The sequence below is a fragment of the Rana temporaria genome, chromosome 2, assembly GCF_905171775.1.
Source record: "Rana temporaria chromosome 2, aRanTem1.1, whole genome shotgun sequence".
Lineage (NCBI taxonomy): Eukaryota > Metazoa > Chordata > Amphibia > Anura > Ranidae > Rana > Rana temporaria.
Window position 1 is genome coordinate 100989300 of NC_053490.1, and position 16177 is coordinate 101005476.

Genomic DNA, 16177 nt, shown 5'->3' on the forward strand with positions numbered 1-16177 from the left:
CCCTTACGCCGCGAGAGATACACTACGCCGCCGTAACTTACGGCGTGAATTCTCTGAGAATTCGATTTAAAAAAGATAAGTTACGGCGGAGTAGCGTATCTTAGATACGCTGCGCCCGACGCAGATGTACCTGGATCTGCCCCCATATTTGTACAAGTATCTCTTTATAGTGGAATAGTGTACCACAACTCCAGTGTCTGCCAGATCTTTCTGGAGGGATCGTGCAGTGAAACATGGGTTTTGAATTGCTTTTCTCACAATACTGCGAGCTGTTCTGTCTGATATTTTTCTTGGTCTTCCAGATCTTGCATTAACTTCCACTGTTCCTGATGACTGCCATTTCTTAACCAGTTGCTGACGGCCGTACGACTTTGTACGGCCGCAGCGCGGCTCTGAATCCCTAACAGGCCGTCTTTTTACGGCCGCCCCTTTGCTCGTTCCCCGCGCGCGCTCACGAGCGCGCAGCGGGGAACTACTGTGCTGGCCGTGTCCCCTGGATACAGCCGCACACAGATCGCGGTAAATAGCCAATCACAGCGGCTTTTTACAGCGCGATCTTGACAGCCAACGATTGATGATCTCAAATGTAAACATATGAGATCATCTCTCATTGCCGTCTCTCTCTCCACACACAGACGCCGCGTGTGTGGAGAGAGATAGTGAGTGAAACATTGTGACATTGTGACAAGTATAAAAGTGCCTATCAGCGCCCAATCTGTGCCCAATCAGTGCCCAATCAGTGCCCACCTGGTTCCACCTGTACCCACCTGGTACCACCTGTACCCACCTGGTACCACCTGGTACCACCAGTGCCCACCTGTGCCACAAGTACCACCTGTGCCACAAGTACAGCTCGTGCCACAGTACAGCCCGTGCCACAGTACAGCCCATGCCACAGTACAGCCCGTGCCACAGTACCGCCCGTGCCACAGTACTGCCCGTGCCACAGTACCACCGTATCCACCTGTGCCACAGTACCACCGTACCACCTGTGCCACAGTACCGCCTGTGCCATCAGTACCGCCCGTGCCATCAGTACCACCCATGCCATCAGTACCGCCCGTGCCATCAGTACCGCCCGTGCCATCGTACCACCTGTGCCACAGTACCGCCTGTGCCGTCAGTACCGCCCGTGCCGTCAGTACCGCCCGTGCCGTCAGTACCGCCCGTGCCATCAGTACCGCCCGTGCCACAGTACCGCCCGTGCCACAGTACCACCTGTGCCCGCCTGTGCCATCAGTACCACCTGTGCCATCAGTACCGCCTGTGCCATCAGTACCGCCTGTGCCCACCTGTGATCAGGGCCCATCTGTAACACCTCAGTGCCCATCTGTGCCGCCTCAGCGCACATCTGTGCCGCCTCATCCGTGCACATCTGTGCAATCAGTACACATCTGTGCTGCCTCATCGGTGTACATCTGTTCCACCACCTCAGTCTCCATCTCTGCCACCTCAGTCCCCATCTCTGCCACCTCAGTCCCCATCTCTGCCCATCTGTGCCACCTCAGTGTACATCTGTGCCACACACACCGCCAGCAATGTCAAAACTTTGTTATTCCTTACAGGAGGCATATCAGATTCTTTCTGCACCTGATGAGAGCAATGTGGAGCTCTCTGTTTCTGATTCCCAATCGGATTCGGACGTAGACTATGAGCCAGTCTACACCAGTGGAACAGCGACAGGCTCAGAGGGGGAAGATGGTCAGCCCGCCAAAAGAAGGCGCTCTGGTGAGGAGGCAGTGGCATCCACCAGCACCGACATGCCATCCACCAGCACCGACATGCCATCCACCAATACTGAAGTGCCATCCACCAGTACCGTCGTGCCATCCACCTATACCGAATTGCCATCCACCAGCACCACAGTACCCCAGCAACAAAGGCCAAGGACCCATGCCAGCCTTCCCTATGCCCTTCAGTACCCCCTGTGGCTTCCTCCAAATTCCGGAGAAGCCAACATTCCCCCTTTCACTGCCCAGCCAGGAGTCCAGGTAAACACGGACAATTTTTCCCCAATTCAATTTTTCGATTTATTTTTCCCTGAGGAACTGCTTTCTAGCATTGTGGCCCAGTGCAACTTATATGCCCAACAATTTATCACCAACAACCCCACATCGTCCTATGCCCGTCCCTTCCAGTGGAGAGACCTTACAGTTGATGAGTTCAGGATTTTTTTAGGCCTCACTTTTTGCATGGGACTCAACCCAAAAAATGAAAAACATTCCTTTTGGTCAAAACGCCCCATTTACCACATGCCAATTTTCTCCGCAACAATGCCCAGATCCCGATATTTTATAATCATGAGGTTCCTCCACTTCAATGATAATACCAAGTGCCTTCCCCAAAATGACCCAAATTTTGACATGCTTTTCAAAATTCGCCCCTTATTAGATTATTTTTCGCAATTATTCCCCCAAATATATACCCCGGAACGAAACGTATGTGTCGACGAGTCCCTAGTAAAATTTTGTGGCCGACTTAAAATCAAACAATTTATACCCAGCAAAAGGGCCCGCTATGGGGTGAAAGTTTATAAACTTTGCGAACGAGCCACAGGGTACCTTTATTCCTTTTTGGTGTACGAAGGGAAGGACACCTAGCTGAATCCCCCCGATTGCCCAGACTACTTGGGATCAAGTGGGAAAGTTGTCTGGCAACTCATCAACCCCCTCCTTGATAAAGGATACCACCTGTACGTGGACAACTTTTATACGTCTCTTCCCCTGTTCCACAACCTGCACCGAAAGAAGACGCCAGCATGTGGCACCGCCAGAAAGAACCGGAAAGGCTTTCCGCAAAGCCTTGTGAATACAAAGCTGAAGAAAGGGGAATCGGCAAGTATGCGCAACAAGGAGGTTCTGGCAGTGAAGTGGAGGGACAGAAGAGACGTATACATGTTGTCCTCCATCCACAACGATTCTTTTGTTGAAACCCGCAGAAGGCGTGGCACCACCATCCAAAAACCCACCTGCATTCTGGACTACAATTCGTTCATGGGGGGAGTCGACTTAAATGATCAAATGTTGGAACCGTACCTTGCCACAAGACGCACGTACCATTGGTACAAAAAGGTAGCAATTTTTTTTTTTCATTTGGCCGTCTACAACTCCCATATTATTTACCGCAAATCCACCCAAAACCCCCTACCCTTCCTTGGCTACCTGGCTACCCTGATATTCCCGACCAACCTACCCCAAAACATCTGATCAGATGTTCTAAGTCGGCTCTCCGAACGGCACTTCCCGGATAAGGTCCCTCCCACAGCATCAGGCCGACGAGCTCAAAAAAAATGTAAAGTGTGTGCCAGTGGAGGAGTCAGACGAGACACAGTTTATTATTGTGCAGAGTGTCCTTCACAACCAGGCCTCTGTGTAACTGACTGTTTCAAACATTACCATACTAAACTAAAGTATTAGTTTAGTATGGTAAACGTAATCCTCCGTTCCTGCCTTCTCACCCCTTATGCCATTGCCTGCTTTTGTAACTGACCCCGGCTTGTTATTGGACCACGCTTCTGCCTAATGATTTTGTAATATCTCTGCCTGATGTGGAATTGACCCTGGACTGTTTTTTGACCATTCTTCTGCCCAAAGATTTTGTAATACCTCTGCCCGATTTGGAATCGACCCTGGACTGTTTTTCGACCATTCTTCTGCCTAACGATTCTGTACTGCCTCTGCCTGATCTGGAACTGACCTCGGACTGTTTGACCATGTTTTTGCCTGCCTCATGGACTGATCTTGTACCCTGCTACTGGACTAGTGGGAACACAGGGGTCTCACATATGTGAGGGGCTCCAGAAAAGTTTTTCTAGATGAAGAAAACAATTTTTTTGTTTTTTCATCCTAGATTAGGGTCTGGTTGCCCGGAGGCTTCAAAGAGATTTGGGTGGGAGAAGCCTCTACCCCTGTCCCCATTCTGTTCTGAACGAGGCCCTCCTTCTGCCTGCTGCCTATAGGACCTATGCCATCATGCCTCTGCCTGTTGCATGAACTGACCACCTGCAGTATCCCTGCCTGGACAATTGTGTATGCCGTTGCTGACCAAGTCCCTGCCTGCTGCCTGGACCAGTGCTATCCTGCTGTGTAGAACTGCGCTACTATTACCACAGGTAATCTTTTGTTTACGCTTTGCTCAGCATAATGTATTTTGGGGTGTAATTCTTTGTATGTGCATGCTATGTGTCTCTGGAACACCTGACGGTGTTCCTTGCATGTTGGATCTCTATATGTGGTCAGGCTGTGTAGAAGTCTCACACATGGGGTATCGTTTTACTCAGGAGGAGTAGTAGAATGTATTTTGGGGTGTCATTTTTGCTATGTACATGCTATGTGTTGGAAATATCTTATCAATGGACAACTTTGTGTAAAAAAAATGCATTTTCATTTTTTTTCACATATTTCAAAAAATTCGGGAAAAAAATGAACCGTTCAAAAGACTCATTATGCCTCATAGATTATACGTTGGGGTGTTAGCTTTCCAAAATGGGGTCATTTTGTGGGTAATTCCATTGTCCTGGTGTTCCAGGGCCTTCAAAAGTGTAATAGGTTGTCAACTAGTTAGATGTGCAATTTATGCTCCTAAAACCCCTGATGGCGCTCCCTGCATGTTGGGCATCTGTATGTGGCCAGGCAGTGAAAAAGTCTCACACATGGGGTATCGTTTTACTCAGGAGGAGTAGCAGAATGTATTTTGGGGTGTCATTTTTGCTATGTACATGCTATGTGTTGGAAATATCTTATCAATTGACAACTTTGTGTAAAAAAAATGCGATTTCATTTTTTTTCCACATATTCCAAAAAATTCTGGAAAAAAATGAACCGTTCAAAAGACTCATTATGCCTCATAGATTATACGTTGGGGTGTTAGCTTTCCAAAATGGGGTCATTTTGTGGGTAATTCCATTGTCCTGGTGTTCCAGGGCCTTCAAAAGTGTAATAGGTTGTCAACTAGTTAGATGTGCAATTTATGCTCCTAAAACCCCTGATGGCGCTCCCTGCATGTTGGGCATCTGTATGTGGCCAGGCAGTGAAAAAGTCTCACACATGGGGTATCGTTTTACTCAGGAGGAGTAGCAGAATTTATTTTGGGGTGTCATTTTTGCTATGTACATGCTATGTGTTGGAAATATCTTATCAATGGACAACTTTGTGTAAAAAAAATGCGTTTTCATTTTTTTTCCACATATTCCAAAAACTTCTGGAAAAAAATGAACCGTTCAAAAGACTCATTATGCCTCATAGATTATACGTTAGGGTGTTAGCTTTCCAAAATGGGGTCATTTTGTGGGTAATTCCATTGTCCTGGTGTTCCAGGGCCTTCAAAATTGTAATAGGTTGTCAACTAGTTAGATGTGCAATTTATGCTCCTAAAACCCCTGATGGCGCTCCCTGCAGGTTGGGCATCTGTATGTGGCCAGGCAGTGGAAAAGTCTCACGCATGGGGTATCGTTTTACTCAGGAGGAGTAGCAGAATGTATTTTGGGGTGTCATTTGTGGCATGCACATGCCATGTGAGAGAAATAAGCTATTACAATGACAGAATTTTTTTAAATAAAAAAAAAAAAAAAAGTGTTTTGGGAAAAAATTACAACTTCAAATAACTTACCATGCCTCTTACTAAATACCCTGGAATGTCTACTTTCCAAAAAGGGGTTATTTGGGGGGCATTTGTACTTTTCTGGCTTGTTAGGGTCTCAAGAAATGAGATAGGCCTTCAGTACATCAGGTGTGATCATATGTGATAATTTATTATGATTTGCACTATAGCTTATAGACTCTAAAACTTTCACACAGACCAAATAATTTCCAAAAAAATTGGGTTATTTTTATCAAAGACATGTAGCAGTATAAATTGTGGCCAAAATTTATGAAGAAAAATTAATATTTTGCAAAATTTTATCACAGAAACTAAGAAAAAAACGTTTTTTTTCAAAATTTTCGGTCTTTTTTCATTAATAGCGCAAAAAATAAAAAACCCAGAGGTGATCAAATACCACCAAAAGAAAGGTCTATTTGTGGGAAAAAAGGACAAAAAAATCATTTGGGTACAGTGTTGCATGACTGAGTAATTGTCATTCAAAGTGTGAGAGCACTGAAAGCTGAAAATTGGTCTGGTCAGGAGGTTGTTTAAGTGCCCAGTATGGAAGTGGTTAATTACATTCCAAACAGAGGATATTGACATCTGAAAGAGCTTTGCTATCTTCTTATAGCCTTCTCCAGCTTTGTGAGCATCAACTATTTTCAGTTTCAGTTTTCCAGACAACTGCTTAGAAGAACCCATGGTGTTGATTGTTGGGGCAAGGTCAGATGAGTCTGGGCATTTAAAACCTTTGAGATTGACATCACCTGGTCTTCCCAGACGATGATTGAGAACAATCCATGACACTGGCAGGTCTCAGCTTTGCAAAGGGGGGAAATGCATGCTATAAATTCTGCAGGGTGCCCAAACTTTTGCAGACACCATTTTTTTGTTTTCTGTAATTTTGAAAGTGTAAATGATGGAAATAAAATCTAACTTTTTTTTTGACATATTATAAGAATGTCAAATTTGATGCCTTTTGGAGATGTTTCCATCTTTCCTTGGCTTCGTTATGCACATTAATATTTTTTTTTACCTGGGGTGCCCAAACTTTCGATCCCCACTGTATATTATCACATTATTATTAGGCCTCATGTACACTGCTGCTGCTAAACTGACATTTAGGAGCAGTTTGGCTTTTTTTTCAACTGCCCCTGAACTCTCCTCTATGTTATCTTATCAGTACATGTACACAGGGTCATATACAGTCGTTTCTAGGCAGCTGAGTTTAGAGAACTTGGAACTTTAAAAAAAAATGCATTCAGAAGCTGAGTTTAGAGGCATTTCAAGCGTTACATGCATCTAAAACGCGGCAACTCGCATTTAGCCACGTTTAGTTTATAGGCGTTTCTTCATTTTTGGCTGTTTAAAAAAATAAAATAATAATAATATATATATTGTATACGCTTCTAAACACAAAACGCTGCTAAACGCTGCTAAACGCGGAATGTATACACGGCAAAACGGACGTTTTAAACTTAAACTGGTTACTTATCTGTCAAGTTAAATCATTCAGGAGAGGTTTTTTAGGAGTCCCATGTACATGAAGCCTTAATGTTTTTTTTTTGTGAATAAGCACAACTGTGCGGAGCACAGCACTTTATTTAGTTTAAATCAATAACTGTTAATCCTTTAGTTAAAAGGGGGCATACTGTTTATAGTGCTAACAGCTTCCAGAAGTAGTAATATCACACCATTTGATTGAGAGCAGGATCTCTGTAGTTTAATGTATATTCAGAAGTATAAAGTTATGCACTTGGGGCCAGATTCAGAGACATTTGCCCAGGCGCAGTGTATCAGAGATACGCTACGCCGCCGTATCTTACCTGGCGCATTTTCGTATCCAGGAAGATTTTGCGCCATAAGTTACGGCGGCGTAGTGTTTTTCTCGGCGCGTATTTCAAATTGGACGGGAAGGGGGCGTGATTCATTTAAATGAAGCGCGTCCCCGCGCCGATTGAAATGCGCATGCTCCGTTTCGAAAATTTCCGCCGTGCTTTGCGCGAAATGACGTCGTACCGATGTCATTTTTTGAACGTAGACGTGAGTTACATCCTTTACTATTCACGGACCACTTACGGAAAAAATTAAATTAAATTAAATTTGACGCGGGAACGACAGCCATACTTTAACATGGCAAGTCTATCTATATGCCACAGAATAGCAGGTTTAACTATACGCCGGAAAAAGCTGACTAGCGACGACGTAAGAGAATGCGACGGCCGCGCGTACCTTCGTGGATCGCCGTAAAAAGCTAATTAGCATACCCAGCGGGCGCCGAAGTATTGCACCTACAATCCGAAGGCGTACGAAGCCGTACGCCTGTCGGATCGAAGCCAGAAGCCGTCGTATCTTGCTTTGAGGATTCAAACTAAAGATACGACGCGGCAAATTTGAAAGTACGCTGGAGTATCAGTAGATACTCCGGAGTACTTCTTCTGTGAATCTGGCCCTTGGGTGCCAAAAATACACATGAAAATTCCATATTAGGAAGGGTTTCCTTGAGAAAACCAGTGATGGAAAAGGATCTGGGGGTGCTTGGGAATAACAGACTTAGCAATAGCTTGCAATGCCAAGCCATAGCTAGCAAAATACTCTCATGCTTTAAAAAGGGCATGCATGCAAGAGATAAATCAATAATTCTACACCTTTACAAAACACTGGTTCAGCCTCATCTTGAATATACAGTTCAGTTTTGGTGACCAATCCTCAGGAAAGGCTTTGTTGAATTAGAAAGAGTTCAGCAAAGGGCAAGAAAGTTATTAAGGAGGGTGGGAGACCTCACCTATGAGAATCAATTATGTAGATTACAGTTATTCGCTCTGGAGAAAAGTCCTTAGGAGGAGATGTGATTATGAGTACAAATATATCAAAGGTGAGTCTGGTAACTGTAATAAATTGTTGACTCTAAGGTCAAGGACAAGTGACCACAATTTAGGACTAGAAAGAAAGAGTTTAACCTTAAAATAGGGAAAGGGTTCTTTACTGTTTTGGCAGTAACATTTGGAATTCCCTCCCTCAGGATGTGGTACTAGCTGACATGGTCAACAGCTTCAAAAAATGTTTAGATATCTTCCAAAGGAAGCAGAATATACAGGGCCATGTGAATTGTTAGCGAATAAAATTAACACACACAATGAACTGGATGCATCTGTGTTTCTTTTCAACCGTATAAACCATATAACTATGTAACTTCAAGGAAAACAAGAGACAATTATCTTTCTTTTAATGAGCTGAAGTTTATTGAATAAGGAATACAAGGAAACAGTTTGCAGAGAATCAAATGTAATTGATAATTTTATCACGTAATAAGGCCAACTAAGAATTAACAAACGGTGGTATTTCCAACTTTTTTTGTTTTGAGTTGAATTTTTTTAAGTGCCTGCTGGCAGTGACAGCAAATGTGTTGAATACCTTTTAATAATAATAAACATTTTTCTACAAAAGGGAATTTGTTAAGTAATCTTATTGTGGGTATGTTTTAGGGTATTCTGTACGGTTAAATTTTGTTAGGATAGTTTGATGATAACTGTAACTGCCCATTACTTAAGACAGAATAGGTTAAGCCGAAAGGGTAAAGCAGTAATGTGAAAGAGAGGTCTAGCTATTAGTTTAGATCTTCCTTGAATTCGAGGAGCTTGAGGAGGTGGTTCTTGCCATGGTAGATGAACTTGAGCTGGTTCCTCCGGTGTATCCTCCTCCAGAGCTGGTGTATCCTCCACCAGAGCTGGTGTGTCCTGCACCAGACCCGTATCCTCTATTAGCAGTACTGCTGCTGGAGCTGGCACCACCTGAACTAGTGAAGCGGCTACCGCTCATGCCTCCACTGACATTTGCTGTTCCAAAACCAGCTCCAGAGCTCATCCCACTGTCACGGTGGGAGCCACCATGGGAACCACCATGGGAAGCAAAGGATCCTCCGACAGTGGATGAAACAACAGCTGTGTGAAGAGGATTTTAAAAAATGCATCACTAAATGAGGACATTAACCCACATAATAGGCATTAGTGAAATAATCTGAAATAAAATTCAATTTAAACTACTTACAGATTTTAACAGATCCTGCACATTCTCCAGAAAGCCTAAAAATAAACATGCACACTTTAGTGTTATAGCAGGGGAAAAAATCCATACTGTATATGTAATGAGTACTTTTAATAAGGTATTTATTTTATATAACACATTTCTGTTGCTATTACGCTGGCATCCAACTTTTAAGGGTTTATTTACAAAGTAACGGATGTGACATTTGCCATTTACAAGTGGTGGATCACTCCTTCTAATGTAAAACATATGTACCAGAAAGATTAATCTGCAGTGAATATTTGGTGAACGTCACATTTACTGCTTTATAAATATGCCTCTAAGACTTTATAGTGACTGTAGAGCCTTTTTTTCAGTTAAAATAAAAAAGATAGGCCCAGATTCTCAAAGGACTTACGACGGCGCAGCGCCATGTACGCCGTCGTAAGTCCTAATCTGGGCAGTCGTATCTATGCGACTGATTCTTAGAATCAGTTACGCATAGATATCCATTAGATCCGACAGGCGTAAGTCTCTTACACCGTCGGATCGTAACTGCAATTTTTGTTTCCCCGCTAGGTGGCGCTTCCGTCGATTTCCGCGTCGGGTATGCAGTAAAGTTACGACGTTTACGTTAGGCTTTTCCCAGCGTAAAGTTGCCCCTGCTATATGAGGCGCAGCCAATGTTAAGTATGGCCGTCGTTCCCGCGTCGAAAATGTCAAAACTTACGTCGTTTGCGTAAGTCGTCAATTAATGGGGCTGGACGTCATTTACATCCAGGTCGAAACCAATGACGTCCTTGCGACGTCATTTGGAGCAATGCACACTGGGAAATTTTAGGGACGGCGCATGCGCAGTTCGTTTGGCATGGGGACGCACTTCATTTAAATGAAACACGCCCCCTACCCGCCGAATTTGAATTCCACCGGGTGTTTTACGCTATGCCACCGCAACTTTACAGGCAAGTGCTTTGTGAATAAAGCACTTGCCTGAAAAACTTGTGGCGGCGTAACGTAAATGACATACGTTACGCCGCCGCAGAGATACGCACAATGTACCAGAATCTAGCCCATAGTATACTTACCTGCTATGTGCAATGGTATTGCACAAAGTGACCCCCTTACGTCCTCTTCTGGAATTCTCAGCTTTGCTCTCTGCTCCTCCTCTCCTGCATGTGTTCCCTTATCAAGCCATGTACTATGGAGGCAGACGCGCTCCTGAGCTACACTGTGTACATTCATAGACACACACAGTGCAGCTTGGCCACACCTTCTGCTTCCTCCTCACGGGATTTGACTGACAGTAGCGGGAGCCAATGACTCTCACTGCTGCCTGATTCGCCTGTATCACCATCAGGCACAGTCACTTGCCCTGAGAGGAAAGGTAGCCGTCTCTCTTTAAGAATCTAAAGGTGATCAATGTAATGTCCAATAACGATTAAACTTTCTGTGTACTACTTAGAATTTTGTTGACTTGTTGCTGATACTATCTGGAAAATGCAGATACAAAGCAGCACTCAGATTCCAGTGGCACATAGTTCTAGCTTTAAGCAAGATGGAAATGCCACTCTGTGCGTTGCCCTAAAATTGAAAAAGGTTACATCTGATTCTTTCCATTGTGACAGACAAATGCTAACTCCTATAGTAAATAGATATGTGGTACAGGAAAGAATGAGAATTCATGCTTCCCCTTTTCTCAATAATCCCATCTTACTGTATCTATAAGTTCAGGAAAGACCACATGTTTTTTTTGTCTTGAGTCTATTAAAGGACAATGAGGAAACTGCAGGAGTATAGTCAGACAATCAGACCTTTCAAAGCAGTGATCAGCAATGGCAGCCTACATATTTTTCCAATTTGAATATGGGTGTTATGCACTCACCGGGACTCTTCTCCTTCCAGCAGTTTCTTATAGGCAGCAATTTCAAGATCCAGAGACAATTTGATGTTCATCAGTTCTTGATATTCCTTCAGCTGACGAGCCATGTCCTGCTTGGCCTTCTGTAATGCGTCTTCCAGATCAGCCAATTTATTTCTTGCATCCTTAACAGCCATCTCACCACGTTCTTCAGCTTGTGCTATGGCAGATTCTAGTTTTGTTTTCTAAATTTAACCAATAATAATAAATATGATAACATTGTATTATCATTCAATCTAAGCCATATCTCATAACAGAATGATTTATGTTATTGAATATTCTGAAAATATTACCATACCTGAGCTTTAACATTTTCAATCTCGGTTTTAAACCTTTGGACAGCTCTGTTGAGATCAGCAATTTCATTCTTTGTGCTGCGCAGATCATCACCATGCTTTCCTGCTGTATTCTTCAGCTCTTCATACTGTAAAGAATAATTTGACCAAATTACAAGTTATCAAATTGTTGGTTTGAATGTGTTACAGAATATACAATATGGTGTATCAGTTATCTGTACACAGTGTACGTAAAACTGGAGTTGTGAAAGTGTATTGTAACTTTTGCAGTCTAACAAAATAATTTCATGCTTTTCTTGTGTCAGATTAATTATGGCAATGACATTGTCTAGGATATACTCACTTTGGACTGGTACCACGATTCTGCTTCAACTCTGCTTTTGTTAGCAATCTCTTGGTACTGAGCTTTGATCTCATGAATGATAGAATCCATGTCCAAGTCACGGTTGTTATCCATGGACACAATGACAGAGGTGTCAGAGATCTGAGACTGCAGTTGACAAATTTCCTGTTAAAGGAAAAAATTCCAATTAGACAGTAATTTTTTAAAATATCTGGGGTAAATAGCAGTACATTTCCTATATCTAGGCATTAAACAGGAGTTCCGCCTAAAAAAATAAAAGTCAGCAGCTACAAATACTGCAGCTGCTGACTTTTAATATTAGGACACTAACCTGCCCAGGGCACTCGCAATGTCCTCACCCGAAGCCGATCTGTCCCTTGGCTCCGGTGGGGGGGGTTGGGTTGGGTGCTGGCATTTTCGGTAAGGGAAACTCTGCTTTAAGCATCAAAGTTGAATATCTGCTACATGAGAGACATCTGACTGCTTGTCTCATGAAATATGGATAAGATTTGGTGTTATCATTACTATTCTACTTGCTGGAGAGAAAACGGTCATACATGAGGACCTGCTGTGCACGCATCCCCCTGCTTCTGTTTTTTTATTTCTGTAAATCTGTGTTACTTCCTTCTCTCCTCCTGCTTCTTTAACATTCCATCATCAATCATTCATCAGAGGTGAAGCTCTGATGTGAGAAATCAATACCGTAATCCTCTGCCATGATGGCTTCCTTCACACAAAGGCACAGTGCAGAACAAGAAATGCTAAATTAGTAATGGTAAAAGACCAGCTGCGGGGAGTCAATGATGGTGACTAGCCTACCCTCTGCTTGCCTTTTTAGACAAGTTGGCTCGGTTGTGCCAATCAACACACTGGCTTTTGCAGGCATGCCTGACACACGTAATGGGAGCCTACCCGCGTGTCCGGCAGACTCAATGTCTGCTGGCCACCTGCGTAAGTGGGAAAGAGAGCCAGAACGGGGATCTGTCAATGTAAACAAACAAACCCGTTCTGACAAGGGAGGAGAGAGAGATCTGTTGTTTCTAGTGATAGAGACACCTCCCAGGGAACACAGTTAACCCTGTAAACACCCCCAGTGTTAACCCCTTCCCTGCCAGTGCCATTTATACAATGATCAGTGCATTTAAATAGCACTGACCACTGTATTGGTGTCACTGGTCCCCAAAAAGTGTCACTTAGGGTCAGGTTTTTCCACCGCAATGTTGCAGTCCCGCTTAAAATAGCAGATCACCGCCATTACCAGTAAAAACAATAAAAGAAAAGTCCCTAAATCTTCCCCAAAGTTTGTAGACGCTATAACTTTTGCGTAAACCAATCAATATATGCTTATTGCAATTTATTTTACCAAAAATATGAAGCAAAATACATATTGGTCTAAACTGATAAATACATTTGTTTTTTTATTTTTTGATAAGTATTATAGCAGAAAGTAAAAACTATATACGGTATATTTTTTTCCAAATTTTGCTCTTTTTTTGTTCATAGCGCAAAAAATAAGAACCGCAAAGGTGATCAAATACCACAAAAAGAAAGCTCTATTTATGGGAACAAAAGGACATCAATTTTGTTTGGGTACAATGCCGCACAACCGCACAATTGTCAGTTAAAGCGATGCAGTGCCGTATCACAAAAAATTACCTGGCCAGGAAGGGGGTAAAAGCTTCCGGGGTTAAAGTGGTTGTGGTTTTCATGCTGAGGAAGGTTGTAAATGTATCTTTGTTTTTAAAATTTTTCTCAGATTCTGCACTAAGGTTGTTACTCACCATATCATACATTGTCCTTAGGAAGTTGAGCTCCTCATTGAGAGCGTCAACCTTAGCCTGAAGTTCAGTCTTGTTCATAAAAGCTGCATCAACATCCTGTAAAAGATATTGGTGAGAACAGTTCAGCAATACATTTATTGAAGTTTTTGGGGTTAGATGCCTAAATAATGAAAACCACATGCCTTTTTAAGTACCACAAATTCATTTTCTGCAGCTGTACGCTTATTCAGTTCATCCTCATATCTAAAGATACAAGTAAACACAAACCACTGTGAATTATTTTACAGTGTCTTATATCACCATTAAGATTTTTAAAGTAGATCATCATACTTCTTTTTAAATTCCTCTACTAAATCCTCCATATTCTTTTTCTCTGCTTCTAAACGTGACCTTTCATTTTCCAAACAATCCATTTGCCTTTTAAGATTGGTAATGAAGGATTCGAAAAGCGGTTCCATGTTACTTTTTACAGTCTTTTGGTCTTGCAGAAAAGCCCATTTTGTCTCCAGCATCTTATTTTGCTGTTCTAAAAATCTAACCTATGGAATTAGGAAAAAAACATTTGATTATTTGTTTAGTAAGGTTTAGAAGTGCAGCTATCATAACATACACTATACAAAGAACAAATAACTTATATAATAGACAAATAAATAAATACAATTATATATATTATGTTATATTACCGTATATACTCGAGTATAAGCTGAGTTTTTTAGCACATTTTTTTGTGCTGAAAATGCCCCCTCGGCTTATACTCGAGTCACCTTTTTGCGCCTGATCTCCCGGACTTTGGGGACCCGGTCCGGCACACATGTAGCCCCACTCATCCTCTACAAGTGTGGAAAGTTTGTTGTCCAGAAGATCTACGGCCGGGGAGCACCGATTTTTCAAATCCGGGCACCCCTTCCATAGACTCCAATGTTAAATGGTAATTTCTCCGGTGACTTTGGGGACCCAGTACCAGCCAGTAGTAGGTCTCCTGGACCCAGTGTGCAAAGTTTGCAAAGTGTGCAAAGTTTGTTGTCTGGGGGATTCACGGCTGGGGAGCACCGATTTTTCAAACTGGGCACCCCTTCCATAGACTCCCATGTTAAACGTCAGTATAGTCATGGACACAGTGAGGCATGAGCATAGTGAGGCATGGGCACAGTGAGGCATGGGCACAGTGAGGCATGGGCACAGTGAGGCATGGTCACAGTGATGCATGGGCACAGTGAGGCATGGACACAGTGAGGCATGGACACAGTGAGGCATGCACATGGACACAGTGAGGCAAAGTGAGGCACAGTGGGGCATATAGATGGACACCCTAGGCTTATACTCGAGTCAATAAGTTTTCCATTTTTTTGTGGTAAAATTAGGTGCCTCGGCTTATATTCGGGTCAGCTTATATTTGAGTATATATGGTAAATGATCTGAATATATATTTCTTACATAAGTTCATGGTAAATTCTGACACATAAATACATGTGAACAAGCATACCATACCTTGTCAATGAAAGAGGCAAATTTGTTGTTCAGGGTTTTGATCTGTTCTTTCTCTTCTTTCCTGACTTGCTGAAGTTTTGGGTCAATCTCCAAATTGAGGGGTGCAAGGAGACTTTCATTGACAGTGACATTTGTGATGCTCTGTGCTCCACCACAACCAGCTCCACCAAAGCCAGCACCTCCAAAGCCACCTCGACCAGAGCTGGATCCACCAAAGCCATATCCAGATCCCATACCGGATCCAAAGCCACTGCTATAACCTGCCCCACCATATCCATGGCCGCTCATTCCAGTGCTATGACTTGCAACTGAAATCTTTGGAGATCTTCCAGAGCCAAGATTGTAAGCACTTCTGCTGTATTGTGATTGTAGCCTTGACCCTACACTGGCAATTCTTGAAGAGCAACCACCTTGCCTATTTCTTGGCATTGAAGAAGAGCTAAAATTTCTGTAGCTAGAGCTACTGTGGTTGAGTAAACAAGACATGGTCAGATGAAGTACTGGATGCAGCACAAATTCAAGAAGATGGTTCTGAGTTACAGACACTATCTCCTTTTATATTTTGACAAATGGGTTTGGCAGTACTTTGCAATGAAAAAAATACCCTATCATTGTATTTTTATTAGCTTAATTTGCTGGCAGGGCATTTCATGCCTCTATCATTTTCAGAAAACAGCTACACACCTTTCAATGTACATACTATGAAAAACAATTATTGTTGGTTACTCTACTACATATAAAAAAAAGG

General features: G+C 42.8%; 1 protein-coding gene across 1 annotated transcript; it reads right to left on the minus strand.

Moving 5' to 3' along the window:
* Nucleotides 1–8799: 8799 nt before the first annotated feature.
* LOC120929291 (keratin, type II cytoskeletal cochleal-like) lies at nt 8800–15970 on the minus strand. The gene is made up of 9 exons (XM_040340617.1): nt 15430–15970; nt 14272–14480; nt 14124–14184; nt 13942–14037; nt 12161–12325; nt 11820–11945; nt 11486–11706; nt 9628–9662; nt 8800–9521 (listed from the first exon to the last, which is right to left on the minus strand). The coding sequence occupies exons 1-9, from the start codon at nt 15913–15915 to the stop codon at nt 9193–9195; spliced, it is 1728 nt and encodes a 575-aa protein (XP_040196551.1). The 5' UTR covers nt 15916–15970; the 3' UTR covers nt 8800–9192.
* Between the last annotated feature and the right edge of the window lie 207 nt (nt 15971–16177).